The 14,995-nt window shown below is 47.3% G+C and overlaps 1 protein-coding gene across 2 annotated transcripts in view; it reads right to left on the bottom strand.

Moving 5' to 3' along the window:
- Positions 1-14,995, bottom strand: part of CNTN1 (contactin 1) — a 279,575-nt gene that overhangs the window by 27,080 nt on the left and 237,500 nt on the right. For both annotated transcript variants that reach the window (XM_077265109.1, XM_077265110.1), the window contains exon 16: positions 1,581-1,739. In XM_077265109.1, coding sequence (XP_077121224.1) covers positions 1,581-1,739 — 159 coding nt within the window. The remainder of the gene's footprint in view (positions 1-1,580; positions 1,740-14,995) is intronic.

Here is a 14,995-nt window from a genome sequence, read left to right as displayed (position 1 = left end):
GTATACATAGGCAGAAGCTGCTACTTAGCTTTTTGGGAACATGGTTATACAGAGCTCATCAATATGGAGGACTAGAACTGTTCCTGTAGTGATAATATCCTGCTGATAAAACTGATTTTAATGAAACTACAATAAGAAGACCAGTAATTGACACATCACTGGAATCATAGTCTCTGCCCCTGCATCATGTTGCTTACAAATTAGATATAATTAGATAGAACAATCCTATTGACAGATTTCCTTTAATTCTGCTAAAATGTAATATAATTACCAATTTTATAATATATTATTTTACCACTTAAAAGAAAGTAAAAACAGTAAAACAATAAAAACATCATGTTCAGAGGGGTACATGTTACTTTATGATATCTTTCATTCCATTTTGGGGGGAAGCAAAGTGATAAACTACATTTATGCAATTTTGATTATTTCAGTATTCACAGCATGGAACCAATATGATAGTTATTAATTTGGAAGGTTACAAACGTATGTTATTATTTATTTTTTAGGTTTGTTATATATGTTTAAGGAAAAAATGGTCATATATACAGAATTGTTTTTTTAAAGGGAACCTGTCACCCCCAAAATCAAAGGTGAGCTAAGCCCACCGGCATCAGGGGCTTATCTACAGCATTCTGTAATGCTGTAGATAAGCCCCCGATGTATCCTGAAAGATGAGAAAAAGAGGTTAGATTATACTCACCCAGGGGCGGTCCCACTTACGATGACGTCCTCTTCTGGTCTTCACGCTGCGGCTCCGGCGCAGGCGTACTTTGTCTGCCCTGTTGAGGGCAGAGCAAAGTACTGCAGTGCGCAGGCGCCGGGCCTCTCTTACCTTTCCCGGCTCCTTTCCTCGGATACGGACCGCAGCGGGACCACCCCTGGGTGAGTATAATCTAACCTCTTTTTCTCATCGTTCAGGATACATCGGGGGCTTATCTATAGCATTACAGAATGCTGTAGATAAGCCCCTGATGCCGGTGGCCTTAGCTCACCTTCGATTTTGGGGGTGACAGGTTCCCTTTAAATATCTTGAAACTTTTTTCTATATTTTTATTAGTAGCTTGCCTAGTGAACTTGAGCCAGAGAACCACTAGTATAGCGGTCTATTGTAAAATTGACAATTGAAAATCTTGACCCTATGACTTGCCTTGACAACGTTTATTTTTCCAATTCTAAGCTCCCTGCTCCCTGATTCATAAATAGCAAAATATGGCCTGCAACTAAAAGGGATACTCACAACAAATGTATAATTCTGATAAACTATGGAAGCAAAACAAATCACTGTGAAAATCTTTATTAGTACAATCAAAACAGTCAGGTAAAACATAGATACAAACAGGAGTGTGCCTATTGTTAGTTTGTTGTTTGGAAAAAGGACAGTGAGCACTTTCCTCATGAACACTATGACTGAGTTTTTTTACAATGTTTTCTTAGCAGCTATTATTAAAAGAATATGTATTTTTAAAGCCTATTGGAATAATAGATCAGCAGGTTTGACATAAAGTCATTAAACAGCATATTTTCATGACAGATCTGCTTTCAGTAAGGTTAGCATTAACCAGCAGGTCACAACATACCAGTCTTCACATCTTTCCACTCCTCTGACAGTGAAGTTTTAGCTTGAATAGTATACTTAGAAATTGGCTGGTGATTGTCTGTACCACTACTCCATGTGAGTTTCACTGATGTATCTCTTATTTCTTCTGTTCTGACACCTCCTGGGGGACCAGGTGGACCTAAAAGAAATACATGCACATTTATCATTTAAAGTAAATTGATGTGAGGTAAAATACTGGTTTCAGAGCTCTGCATGATGCTTTTTTGTCTGCCTCTGTTCATTTCCTTGCCCCTCACTCCTCAGTTACCCCTATTTATTTATTTATTATGCATAGCTTATTTATTATGCATAGCTATATTATTCCGCAGCGTTTTACACACATTATCATTGCTGTCCCCAAAGGGGCTCACAATCTAAATTCCCTATCAGTATGTCTTTGGAATGTGGGAGGAAACCCATGCAATCATGGGAAGAACATACAAACTCCTTGCAGATGTTGTCCTTGGTGGCATATGAACCCAGGACCCCAGCGCTGCAGTGCTAACCACTGTACCCCTACTCTATACAGTACAGACCAAAAGTTTGGACACACCTTCTCATTTAAAGATTTTCCTGTATTTTCATGACTATGAAAATTGTACATTCACACTGAAGGCATCAAAACTATGAATTAACACATGTGGAATTATATACTTAGCAAAAAAGTGTGAAACAACTGAAAATATGTCTTATATTCTAGGTTCTTCAAAGTAGCCACCTTTCGCTTTGATGACTGATTTGCACACTCTTGGCATTCTCTTGATGAGCTTCAAGAGGTAGTCACCGGGAATGGTTTTCAATTCACAGGTGTGCCCTGTCAGGTTTAATAAGTGGGATTTCTTGCCTTATAAATGGGGTTGGGACCATCAGTTATGTTGAGCAGAAGTCTGGTGGATACACAGCTGATAGTCCTACTGAATAGACTGTTAGAATTTGTATTATGGCAAGAAAAAAGCAGCCAAGTAAAGAAAAATGAGTGGCCATCATTACTTTAAGAAATGAAGGTCAGTCAGTCCGAAAAATTGGGAAAACTTTGAAAGTGTCCCCAAGTGCAGTTGCAAAAACAATCAAGCGCTACAAAGAAACTGGCTCACATGAGGACCGCCCAAGGAAAGGAAGACCAAGAGTCACCTCTGCTTCTGAGGATAAGTGTCACGGGGAGACTAGGTGAGCGAGAGCTAAAAACCCGGGCCCCTGCAGTTTCCCTCAGACTAGGGAAATCCTGACTGACCCTCTACCTGGAGTTTACACTGATGGTGTGCATGTCCACCCTCACCCTAACTCCTGTTTTAACCCCAGGCTGATACCTCCGCCCTCCACCCAGTGAAGAGGTAATATTCCAAAACCCACAGTTAGCACAGACAAGGATAAAGGAAAATATACACCACGCCGCAGTCACTCAGGAATACACTATAAATGTGCAGGGCAAAATAAATACAAATATAGGAAGGAGTAAATAAGACAGAGGAAAATACACCATCAGCAACGAATCTCCAACAACCAGCTCTCCACTCCAGACCGAGATAACAACGCACAAGACAGAAGCTATAATCGGCGACGCCCAATGAACAGGAGAACTATTTAAAGGCCATGGGAATTGCCCAGCTTTCAATCTGAGGATTAGGTAAATTAACCCCGGAACAGCTAGATAAAATCTAGCAGACGCCAATGAGCAAATAGTGGTCAAAAGCGGAATTACCGCTGTCTGTCGGACGACCTGGTCTGAACAGCGTCCGACATGACAGTACCCCGCCTTCTACGAGGGACCCCAGGGCCCTCACGGCTTATAGGACCCGGCTTGTCTGGATGGCGACGATGAAAAAACCTGACCAGCCGATCCGCATGAATGTCCGAGGCTGGTACCCAGGACCTCTCCTCAGGCCCATAACCACGCCAGTGTACCAAGTACTGTAAAGTGCGACGCACTACACAAGAGTCAACCACCTTGGAGACTTCAAACTGCAAATTACCATCCACCAAGACTGGAGGTGGCATAGGCGCTGCGTCCACAGAACCCACCACCTTCTTAAGAAGAGACCTATGGAACACGTTGTGTATCTTATACACCGTAGGGAGCTCCAATCGGTACGCTACTGGGTTAATAACAGCGGTGACCCTAAATGGACCAATAAACCGTGGACCCAATTTAAGGGACGGTATTTTGAGTCTTATGTTTTTTGTGGATAACCACACCCAGTCATCCACACTCAGGTCCGGACCTGGCACATGCCTACTGTCAGCCACACGCTTGTACCTAGCACCCACACTCAACAGGCGCTGCTTAACTCTCCTCCAGACTGATGACAATTGTGTCCCCAACTGGTCCTCGTCCGGAACGCCGGAAGAGCCCCTCTGACTCAAGGTACAAAATTGAGGATGTAGCCCGTAAACACAAAAAAACGGAGACTTCTCAGACGACTCCTGACGGTGATTATTGATGGCAAACTCAGCCAAAGGAAGAAAGGTAGACCACTCCTCCTGGTTATCAGAGACAAAGCAGCGTAAGTACTGTTCCAAATTTTGGTTCATACGCTCAGTCTGACCATTTGACTGAGGATGAAACGCCGAAGAATGAGATAACTTGATCCCCAGCCGTGAGCAAAATGCTCTCCAAAATTTTGCCACAAACTGAGACCCCCTATCAGACACGATGTCAGACGGAACCCCATGAAGTCTGACCACCTCCTGCACAAATACCTGAGCCAGAGTCTTAGCGTTAGGCAACGAAGGCAAAGACACAAAGTGCGACATTTTAGAAAACCGATCAACAATCACCAAGATGACCGCGTTCCCAGCTGATGAGGGCAAGTCAGTGATGAAATCCATGGAGATTTCCGTCCAAGGCTTACTAGGTACCTCAAGAGGAAGTAGTGTGCCAACAGGACGGGAGCGAGGCGTCTTAGACCTAGCGCATGTGGTACAAGCTGACACGTATGAGACCACGTCCTGTCAGATCTTGGGCCACCAAAACCGACGTGACACCAACTCCAAGGTACCTCTAACCCCTGGGTGGCCAGCCAGGACAGCATCATGATGCTCCGCCAAAACCTTTAGGCGGAGATGAAGCGGTACAAAAGATTTGTTGACGGGAAGTTCAGATGGTACCTCCTCCTGAGCCTCGGCAAACTCAGCCTCAACCTCGGTAGTGAGAGCCGAAACCACAACACCCTTTTGGAGGATGGGTACTGGATCCTCCCGAGGTTCTCCCCCCCAGAAAACACCTGGACAGAGCATCCGCCTTCGTGTTTTTAGACCCCGGTTTGTAAGTGACCACAAAATTGAACCGCGTGAAAAACAATGCCCAGCGAGCCTGCCTGGGGGACAGACGCTTGGCTGACTCCAAATACAGCAGATTCTTATGATCGGTAATAACAGTAACCTGATGTACCGACCCCTCCAAGAAGTGTCGCCAATCCTCAAAGGCCAACTTAATTGCCAACAACTCCCTGTTGCCGATATCGTAGTTACGTTCGGCAGACGACAGTTTCTTGGAGAAATAGGCGCACGGACGTAAACCACTCAAAGATGAGCCTTGAGATAGTACCGCCCCCACACCAACCTCAGACGCATCGACTTCCACAACAAAGGGTTTAGATACGTCTGGCTGCACAAGAAAGGGGGCTGTAACAAAACTGTTCTTAAGAAATTCAAATGCGCGCACAGCAGCCTCAGGCAAAACGGAGAAATTGGTACCCTTTTTAGTCATGTCAGTTAGCGGTTTAGCAATGATGGAAAAATCCTTGATAAATTTCCTATAGTAATTAGAAAACCCAAGGAACCGCTGAAGTGCTTTCAGGTTATCAGGACGTTCCCAATGCAGCACCGCCTGCACCTTAGCGGCGTCCATTTTAAACCCAGAAACAGACACAATATAACCCAAGAAAGGCAACTCTTGAACAGAAAATACACATTTCTCAAGTTTAGCATACAGCTTATTCTCTCTGAGAAGCTGTAACACCTGCCTGACATGATCTAAATGAGCATCATGGTCGCAAGAATATATGAGAATGTCATCTAGATACACGATAACGAATTTCCCCAAAACATGCGAGAACACATCATTGATGAAATGTTGGAACACTGCAGGTGCGTTAGTCAACCCAAAGGGCATCACCAAATTTTCAAAATGACCCTCAGGGGTATTAAAAGCCGTCTTCCACTCATCACCTTGACGGACTCTTATGAGGTTGTACGCCCCCCTGAGGTCAAGCTTGGTAAACCATTTAGCACCTGCCACTGGTCTCAGACCAGTATCAGAGGCATAGGGTATGGATCACGAACCGTAATCTGGTTCAACTCCCTGAAATCCAAACAGGGACGTAATCCGCCATCTTTCTTCTTCACGAAGAAGAACCCTGCTGCCACCGGCGAGGATGACGGCCTGATGTGCCCTTTGCTCAAGCTTTCAGCAATGTAATCTTTTAACGCTTGTCTCTCCGGACCGGAGATGTTAAACATCCTTGCTTTAGGCAATTTGGCCCCTGGTTTAAACCTGATAGAACAGTCATAAGGACGATGTGGCGGCAACTCTGAACAACCCTTCTCAGAGAACACATCCACAAAATCCAGAAGTGACTCCGGAACGCTTGAAGTCACCGCAGCCACACATGTGGCCAGGCAATTCTCCTGGCAGAACTCGCTCCACCGAATTATGTCCTGAGTTTTCCAGTCAATTACCGGGTTGTGCATAGACAACCAAGGAAAACCCAAAACCACCTGAGCAGGAATATTCCTGAGCACCTTACATGTAACCCGCTCGGAATGTAGAACTCCTATGTGGAGTTTCACCTCAGCCACAAATTCAGTTATCTCCCCCTGAGAGAGAGGAGCAGCATTGATGGTGACCACGCGGATAGGATGAGACAGTTTTTCAATCCTAAAACCTGCTGTGCGCGCAAACTCCTCATCAATGAGATTTGTGGCTGAACCACTATCCACAAAAACAGTAATTGGCAGCTCACTGCCAGCAATAAAAACCTTAGCAGGGAGCATGCATTGAGAAACCACCATGGAGGATATACATAAGCTCAGATTGGTCTCCTCCACACCCTCTGAGCTTAAGTTTTCCGCCGTTGCGTTTTTCTTAGACAGCAGAGGACCAGGGCCGTATTTGCCACTAGGCACTTGAGGGCACGTGCCTAGGGCGGGGACAGGCGGGGGGGGCGGCACCTGAGCAAGTGTATTTTTTTTTTTTCGTTTTTTTTTTTTTTGAATACTAGTTCTGTGGGTCCCTTCCTGAAGACAGGGGGCGGCAGAGCGGCAGCCAGAACACGTGGTGCTGGTGCCGACTCTCCCTACTCCCCCTGCTGAGACACAGTGACCTCACTGTCCCCCTGCTCACAGCCTCACTGGTGGTGCCGGCCGGAATGTGACTGCTGAGGTGGAGCGGCGGCGCCCTGTGTGCCGACCCTGTGTCCTGTCCTGGACTCACACATTACTGGCCAGGAGCTGGAGGACTCGCAGACAGTAGCGAGCGGGGTACATACACAGTAAGTAGTGTACTGTCTCTGTCTGTAACGATCTCCCTCCTTGCTCCTGCCCGCGCGCTGCCTGCTGCACGGCTGTCTGTGACTCACCTCACGGTGCTCACTTCTTCCCTCACATTCCTCCTCAGCCTCGTTTCTTCCTGTAGTGCCTGAGGCTGGAGGAGCCGTGCAAACACAGCAGCCCTGAATGTATGATATCTGTTTGATCTTTCCTCCCGGCAGACGGACTCAGAGAGTGAGTGGTGGGGGTGGGGTATAATACACCCCCACTCACTATCTGGGTCCTGGGAGCAAACATTGCCAGTGCTGGTGTGCAGAGCTGTGTGTGTGTGCGGAGCTCTGTGTGTGCAGAGCTGTCTGTGTGTGCGGAGCTCTGTGTGCGCGGAGCTGTCTGTGCGGAGCTCTGTGTGTGCGGAGCTCTGTGTGCGCGGAGCTCTGTGTGCGCGGAGCTGTCTGTGCGGAGCTCTGTGTGCGCGGAGCTCTGTGTGCGCGAAGCTGTCTGTGCGGAGCTCTGTGTGCGCGGAGCTGTCTGTGCGGAGCTCTGTGTGTGCGGAGCTCTGTGTGCGCGGAGCTGTCTGTGCGGAGCTCTGTGTGCGGAGCTCTGTGTGCGCGAAGCTGTCTGTGCGGAGCTCTGTGTGCGGAGCTCTGTGTGCGCGGAGCTGTATGTGTGTGTCTGTGTGTGCGGAGCTCTGTGTGCGCAGAGCTGTCTGTGTGTGCGGAGCTCTGTGTGCGCGGAGCTGTATGTGTGTGTCTGTGTGTGCGGAGCTCTGTGTGTGCGGAGCTGTATGTGTGTCTGTGCGGTGCTGTATGTGTGTGTGTGTGCGGAGCTATGTGTGTGCGGAGCTCTGTGTGCGCGGAGCTGTATGTATGTGTGTCTGCGGTGCTGTATGTGTGTGTGTGCGGAGCTGTATGTATGTGTGTCTGCGGTGCTGTATGTGTGTGTGTGCGGAGCTGTATGTATGTGTGTGTCTGCGGTGCTGTATGTATGTGTGTGTGGTGCTGTATGTGTGTGTGCGGGCAGCAGAGCTGTATGTGTGTGTGTGCGGGCAGCAGAGCTTTATGTGTGTGTGGGCTGGCAGCGGAGCTGGCTGTGTGTCTGTGCGGTGCTGTATGTATTTGGGGCTGTATGTGTGTGTGCAAGCAGCGGAGCTGTATGTGTGTGTGGGGCTGTGTGTGTGTGGGGCTGTATGTGTGTGGAGCTGTATGTATGTGTGTGTCTGTGTGGAGCTGTACGTGTGTGCGGAGCTGTCAGTGCCAGTGTGTCGCCCCATCCCGGACCAACTTTTTACTATTGATGCTGCCTATGCAGCGTCAATAATAAAAAGATATAATGGTAAAAATAAGTAAAAAATTTAAAAATTGTGCTATTCTCACCTTCCGCCGTCCACCGATGCGCACGATGCTGCCGCCAGCTTCCGTTCCCAGTGATGCATTGCAAAATTACCCAGATGACTTGGCGGTCTCCGCTAAGTCATCTGGGTAATTTCGCAATGCATCACTGGGAACAGAAGCTGGCGGCAGCATCACGCGCATCGGGACAGCTTCGGTGGACGCCGGAGGGTGAGTATGTAACTTTTTTATTTTAATTATTTTTTTAACAGGGATATGGTGCCTATACTGCTATATATTACGTGGGCTGTTATATTCTACGTGGGCTGTGTTATATACTGCGTGGGCAGTGTTATATACTGCGTGGGCTGTGTTATATACTGCGTGGGCAGTGTTATATACTGCGTGGGCAGTGTTATATACTGCGTGGGCAGTGTTATATACTGCGTGGGCTGTGTTATACACTGCGTGGGCTGTGTTATACACTGCGTGGGCTGTGCTATATACTGCGTGGGCTGTGTTATATATTACATGGGCTGTGTTATATATTACGTGGGCTGTGTTAGATACTGTGTGGGCTGTGCTATATACTACGTGGCTGCTATATACTACGTGGCTCTTATATACTATGTGGCTGTGTTATATAGTATATAATACAGCACTGAGGGGGTATAGAGCTGGAGTAACAGATCTAACAGATCTACTCCCTCATTTGCATATGTATGCAAACTGATTTCAGATGAATGGACTGAACATGTAAAAATATTGCTGGAATTGTCTTTGAAAGAGCTACATGGGCATATACATAGATTTGGACCCCTTACTGATTCCCTATGGGACTTGCGAACATGTGCAGCACTTGCGGTTTTACACTTACGATGAGACAAAAAAACACTGCTAGCAGCGTTTTTTTCCGTTGCTGCAAGTACCGCATTTATCGGATCGCGGCAAAACTGCAAGTGCGGCACATGTCCGCAAGTCCCACAGGGAATGAATGAGACCGAACGCAGTGTTGCCGTAAGTGATGCGTTACGTGGCAGATGCAGAAAAACTGCCGGATCGGCCACGAATGGTAAAAATCGCTGAAGTGAAAGTAGCCCAAGTCACTGCCGACAGTGTCTGCATTAGTCATACTGACCAGTGGGGGAGGCAGCACGAAAAGTGCCTAGGGCAGCAGAAACTCTAAATACGGCCCTGCAGAGGACAGATGTTAATAAACTGACCAGTTTTACCACAGTAAAAACAGGCTCCCTGCTTCCTGAGCTCAGGGGCTTGACGCTTGACATGTGACACCCCTGCGATTTGCATAGGTTCCGTGGGCTCACCTGCAGCAACCTCACCTGAACCTAAACCTTCTCCCACAGGCGGCGTCTCATGCTCCCCGTGACGCAAACGACGATCAATGCGGACAACCAGACTTATGGCGGAATCTAGAGAAGCAGGAGTCTCATACATCAGAAGGGCTTTTTTAACCCTTCCAGAAATCCCATGTATAAACTGACTCCGCAATGCTGGATCATTCCATTGTGTATCGATCGCCCAGCGACGAAATTCAGAACAGTAATCCTCTGCAACTCGCTCCCCCTGGCGAATAGTGCGTATCTTAGATTCTGCTAGAGCCATTCTGTCAGGTTCATCGTAGATTTTCCCAAGAGAAGAAAAAAAACTCTCCAGAGTCAAATGCAACAGAATCAGATGGCAAAGAAAACGCCCATGCTTGGGGATCCCCGCTTAACAATGACAATACCAGGCCCACACGCTGAGCCTCATTACCCGAGGAGATCGGGCGCATGCGGAAATTGTTGTGTATCCGCTTTTTGGGCTCCCCTGGTGGTTGCTTGTGGTACTGGTGACTTGTTTGCACTTTGCTTCTTCTGTTCACCTGCTTCCATCAGTGTTTGGGAGTTTCCTATTTAGCCTTGCTCTCCTGTCATTTCCTTGCCGGTCATCATTGTAACCAGAGCCTTCGGTTGCATGTTCCTGCTACTAGTCTGCTGATCAGCTAAGTGGACTTTGTCCTTTTGTTTTGTACCTTTTGTCCAGTTTGCAGTTTTTGTAATCCTCTGTAGCTGGAAGCTCTTGCGGGCTGAAATTGCCACTCCTGTGTCATGAGTTGACACAGGAGTCTTAAAGTAATTTCAGGATGGTTTTTGAAAGGGTTTTCAGTTGACCGTGAAGTCCTCTTTTGTATCCTTCTGCTATCTAGTAAGTGGACCTCTCTTTGCTAAATCTACTTTCATACTGTGTATGTCTTTTCCTCTTAAAGGGAACCTGTCACCACGTTTTTGGAAGATGGGATAAAAATAGCGTTAAATAGGGGCAGAGGTGGGCATTACATTAGTGTGTTTGTTATGCGTTTATTACCCACCTAAGTTGCCGAAATACCTTTGCAAAGTCTCCGTTTTCGCCTGTCAATCAGGCTGGTCTGGTCAAAAGGGCGTTGTCTTCCCCCAGATTTTGCGTAGTTTTCCGTTGGTGGCGTAGTGGTGTGCGCATGCCCAAGGTCCCGAATCCTCTGCCAGGGGATTTAAAAGAGCGCGCTGTTCGTTTTCATTGGTGATCGGTGGGCGCGGCCATCTTCCTTTGGCCGCGCGTGCGCAGAAGCGGCGCTCTGCTGGCCGCGGCTTCAGGAAAATGGCCGCCGCGATATCCATCTGCGCACGCGCGGCATCCCGCGGCCATTTTCCTGAATAATTGTAAATTATTCCTTTCTCTCAGACCTCACTCCTCAGGAGATCCTGTCCAGCAGGTTAAGATTGTAATCTCTTTGCTGCGAGGTGACCCTCAAAATTGGGCATTTTCATTGGCACCAAGGGATCCTGCGTTGCTCAATGTGGATGCGTTTTTCCTGGCTTTAGGGTTGCTTTATGAGGAACCTAATTTGGAGATTCAAGCTGAAAAAGCTTTGATAGCCCTATCTCAAGGGCAAGATGAAGCGGAGATATACTGCCAAAAATTTCGTAGGTGGTCTGTGCTTACTCAGTGGAATGAGTGCGCCTTAGCGGCAAATTTCAGAGAGGGCCTTTCTGATGCCGTTAAAGATGTTATGGTCGGGTTCCCTGCGCCTACAGGTCTGAATGAGTCCATGACAATGGCAATTCAGATTGATCGGCGTTTGCGGGAGCGCAAACCCGTGCACCATTTGGCGGTATCTTCTGAAGAGACGCCAGAGAAAATGCAATGTGACAGAGTTATGTCCAGAAGCGAGCGGCAGAATTATAGGCGTAAAAATGGGTTATGCTTCTATTGTGGTGATTCTGCTCATGTTATATCGGCATGCTCTAAGCGTACTAGGAAGGTTGACAAGTCCATTTCAATTGGCACTTTACAGTCCAAATTTATTTTGTCTGTAACCTTGATTTGTTCATTATCAGTTATTACCGTGGATGCCTATGTGGACTCGGGCGCCGCTCTGAGTCTTATGGACTGGTCCTTTGCCAGGCGCTGTGGGTTTGATTTAGAGCCTCTGGAAGTCTCTATACCTCTGAAGGGTATTGATTCTACACCTTTGGCTTGTAATAAACCACAGTTCTGGACGCAAGTGACTATGCGTATGACTCCAGACCATCAGGAGGTGATTCGCTTCCTTGTGTTGTACAATTTACATGATGTTTTGGTGCTTGGATTACCATGGTTACAGTCTCATAACCCAGTCCTTGACTGGAAGGCTATGTCTGTGTTAAGCTGGGGATGTCGGGGGGCTCATGGGGACACTCCTATGGTGTCCATTTCGCCATCTATTCCATCTGAGATTCCGGCATTTTTGTCTGATTATCGTGATATTTTTGAAGAGCCTAAGATTGGTTCACTCCCTCCTCACAGGGATTGTGATTGCGCCATAGATCTGATTCCTGGCAGTAAATTTCCAAAGGGTCGTTTGTTTAACCTATCTGTACCTGAACATGCTGCTATGCGCGAGTATATTAAGGAGTCCCTGGAAAAGGGACATATTCGTCCTTCTTCATCACCTTTAGGAGCCGGTTTTTTCTTTGTCTCTAAAAAGGATGGCTCTCTGAGGCCTTGTATTGATTATCGTCTCCTGAATAAAATTACAGTCAAATATCAGTATCCGTTGCCTTTGCTGACTGATTTGTTTGCTCGCATAAGGGGGGCTAAGTGGTTCTCTAAGATTGATCTTCGTGGGGCGTATAATTTGGTGCGAATTAAGCAGGGGGATGAGTGGAAGACCGCATTTAATACGCCTGAGGGCCATTTTGAGTATTTGGTAATGCCTTTCGGCCTTTCTAATGCACCTTCTGTCTTTCAGTCCTTAATGCATGATATTTTCCGGGAATATTTGGATAAATTTATGATTGTGTACTTGGATGATATTTTGATTTTTTCTGATGACTGGGAGTCTCATGTTCAGCAGGTCAGGAGGGTTTTTCAGGTTTTGCGGGAGAATTCTTTGTGTGTAAAGGGTTCAAAGTGTGTTTTTGGGGTTCAAAAAATTTCATTTTTGGGGTATATTTTTTCCCCTTCTTCTATTGAGATGGACCCTGTCAAGGTTCGGGCTATTTACGACTGGACGCAGCCTACTTCTCTGAAGAGTCTCCAGAAATTCTTGGGCTTTGCTAATTTTTATCGTCGATTTATAGCTGGTTTTTCTGGCGTTGCTAAACCTCTGACGGATTTGACTAAAAAGGGTGCTGATGTTGCCAATTGGTCCCCTGCTGCCGTGGAGGCCTTTCGGGAGCTTAAGCGCCGCTTTTTGTCTGCCCCTGTGTTGCGCCAGCCTGATGTTTCTCTTCCCTTTCAGGTTGAGGTCGATGCTTCCGAGACCGGAGCGGGGGCGGTTTTGTCGCAGAAAAGTTCCGACTGCTCAGTGATGAGACCTTGTGCGTTCTTTTCGCGAAAATTTTCGGCCGCCGAGCGAAACTATGATGTTGGTAATCGGGAGCTTTTGGCCATGAAGTGGGCATTTGAGGAGTGGCGTCATTGGCTTGAGGGTGCCAGACATCAGGTGGTAGTTTTGACTGATCACAAGAATTTAATTTATTTGGAGTCTGCCAGGCGCCTGAATCCTAGACAGGCACGTTGGTCGTTGTTCTTTTCCCGGTTTAATTTTGTGGTCTCGTACTTACCGGGTTCTAGGAATGTGAAAGCAGATGCTCTTTCTAGGAGTTTTGAGCCTGACTCTCCTGGGAATTCTGAACCTGCTGGTCTCCTTAAGGATGGAGTGGTTTTGTCTGCTGTCTCTCCAGATTTGCGACGTGCTTTGCAAGAATTTCAGGCGGATAGACCTGATCGTTGTCCGTCTGGTAGACTGTTTGTTCCTGACGAGTGGACCACTAGAGTCATCTCGGAAGTTCATTCTTCTACTCTGGCAGGTCATCCGGGAATTTTTGGCACCAGAGATTTGGTGGCTAGATCCTTCTGGTGGCCTTCCCTGTCTCGAGATGTGCGTGTTTTTTTGCAGTCTTGCGATGTGTGTGCTCGGGCCAAGCCTTGTTGTTCTAGGGCTAGTGGGTTGTTGTTGCCCTTGCCTATTCCGAAGAGGCCTTGGACGCACATCTCTATGGACTTTATCTCGGATCTCCCTGTTTCTCAGAAGATGTCTGTCATCTGGGTGGTGTGTGACCGTTTTTCTAAAATGGTTCATTTGGTGCCATTGCCTAAGTTGCCTTCCTCATCTGAGTTGGTCCTTCTGTTTTTTCAAAATGTGGTTCGCTTGCATGGTATTCCGGAAAACATCGTTTCTGACAGGGATACCCAGTTCGTGTCTAGATTTTGGCGGGCAGTCTGTGCCAGGTTGGGCATTGATTTGTCCTTTTCGTCTGCATTCCATCCTCAGACCAATGGCCAGACGGAGTGAACTAATCAAACTTTGGAGACTTATTTGAGGTGTTTTGTGTCTGCGGATCAGGATGATTGGGTTGCCTTTCTGCCGTTGGCGGAGTTTGCTCTTAATAATCGGGCTAGTTCTGCCACTTTGGTTTCTCCTTTCTTTTGCAATTCAGGGTTTCATCCGCGTTTTTCATCTGGTCAGGTTGAATCTTCGGATTGTCCTGGAGTGGATGCGGTGGTGGATCGGTTGCATCGGATTTGGGGACAAGTGGTGGATAATTTGGAATTGTCCCAGGAGAGGACTCAGCAGTTTGCTAACCGTCGTCGTCGTGTTGGTCCCCACCTTCGCGTTGGGGACTTGGTGTGGTTGTCTTCCCGTTTTGTCCCTATGAGGGTTTCTTCTCCCAAATTTAAGCCTCGGTTCATCGGTCCTTATAGGATTTTGGAGATTCTTAACCCTGTTTCCTTTCGTTTGGACCTCCCGGCATCTTTCGCTATCCATAATGTGTTCCATCGGTCGTTGTTGCGGAGATATGAGGTACCGGTGGTTCCTTCTACTGAACCTCCTGCTCCTGTGCTGGTGGAGGGTGAATTGGAGTACGTCGTGGAGAAGATCTTGGACTCCCGTATTTCCAGACGGAGACTTCAATATCTGGTTAAATGGAAAGGCTATGGTCAGGAAGATAATTCTTGGGTAACTGCCTCTGATGTTCATGCCTCGGATTTGGTTCGTGCCTTTCATAGGGCTCATCCAGATCGCCCTGGCGGTTCTTGTGAGGGTTCGGTGCCCCCT

Source organism: Ranitomeya variabilis, chromosome 5 (assembly GCF_051348905.1).
Source record: "Ranitomeya variabilis isolate aRanVar5 chromosome 5, aRanVar5.hap1, whole genome shotgun sequence".
In the NCBI taxonomy this organism is placed as follows: domain Eukaryota; kingdom Metazoa; phylum Chordata; class Amphibia; order Anura; family Dendrobatidae; genus Ranitomeya; species Ranitomeya variabilis.
Note: the sequence above shows the minus strand (reverse complement) of the source record. Positions and strands in the feature narration are given on the sequence as shown.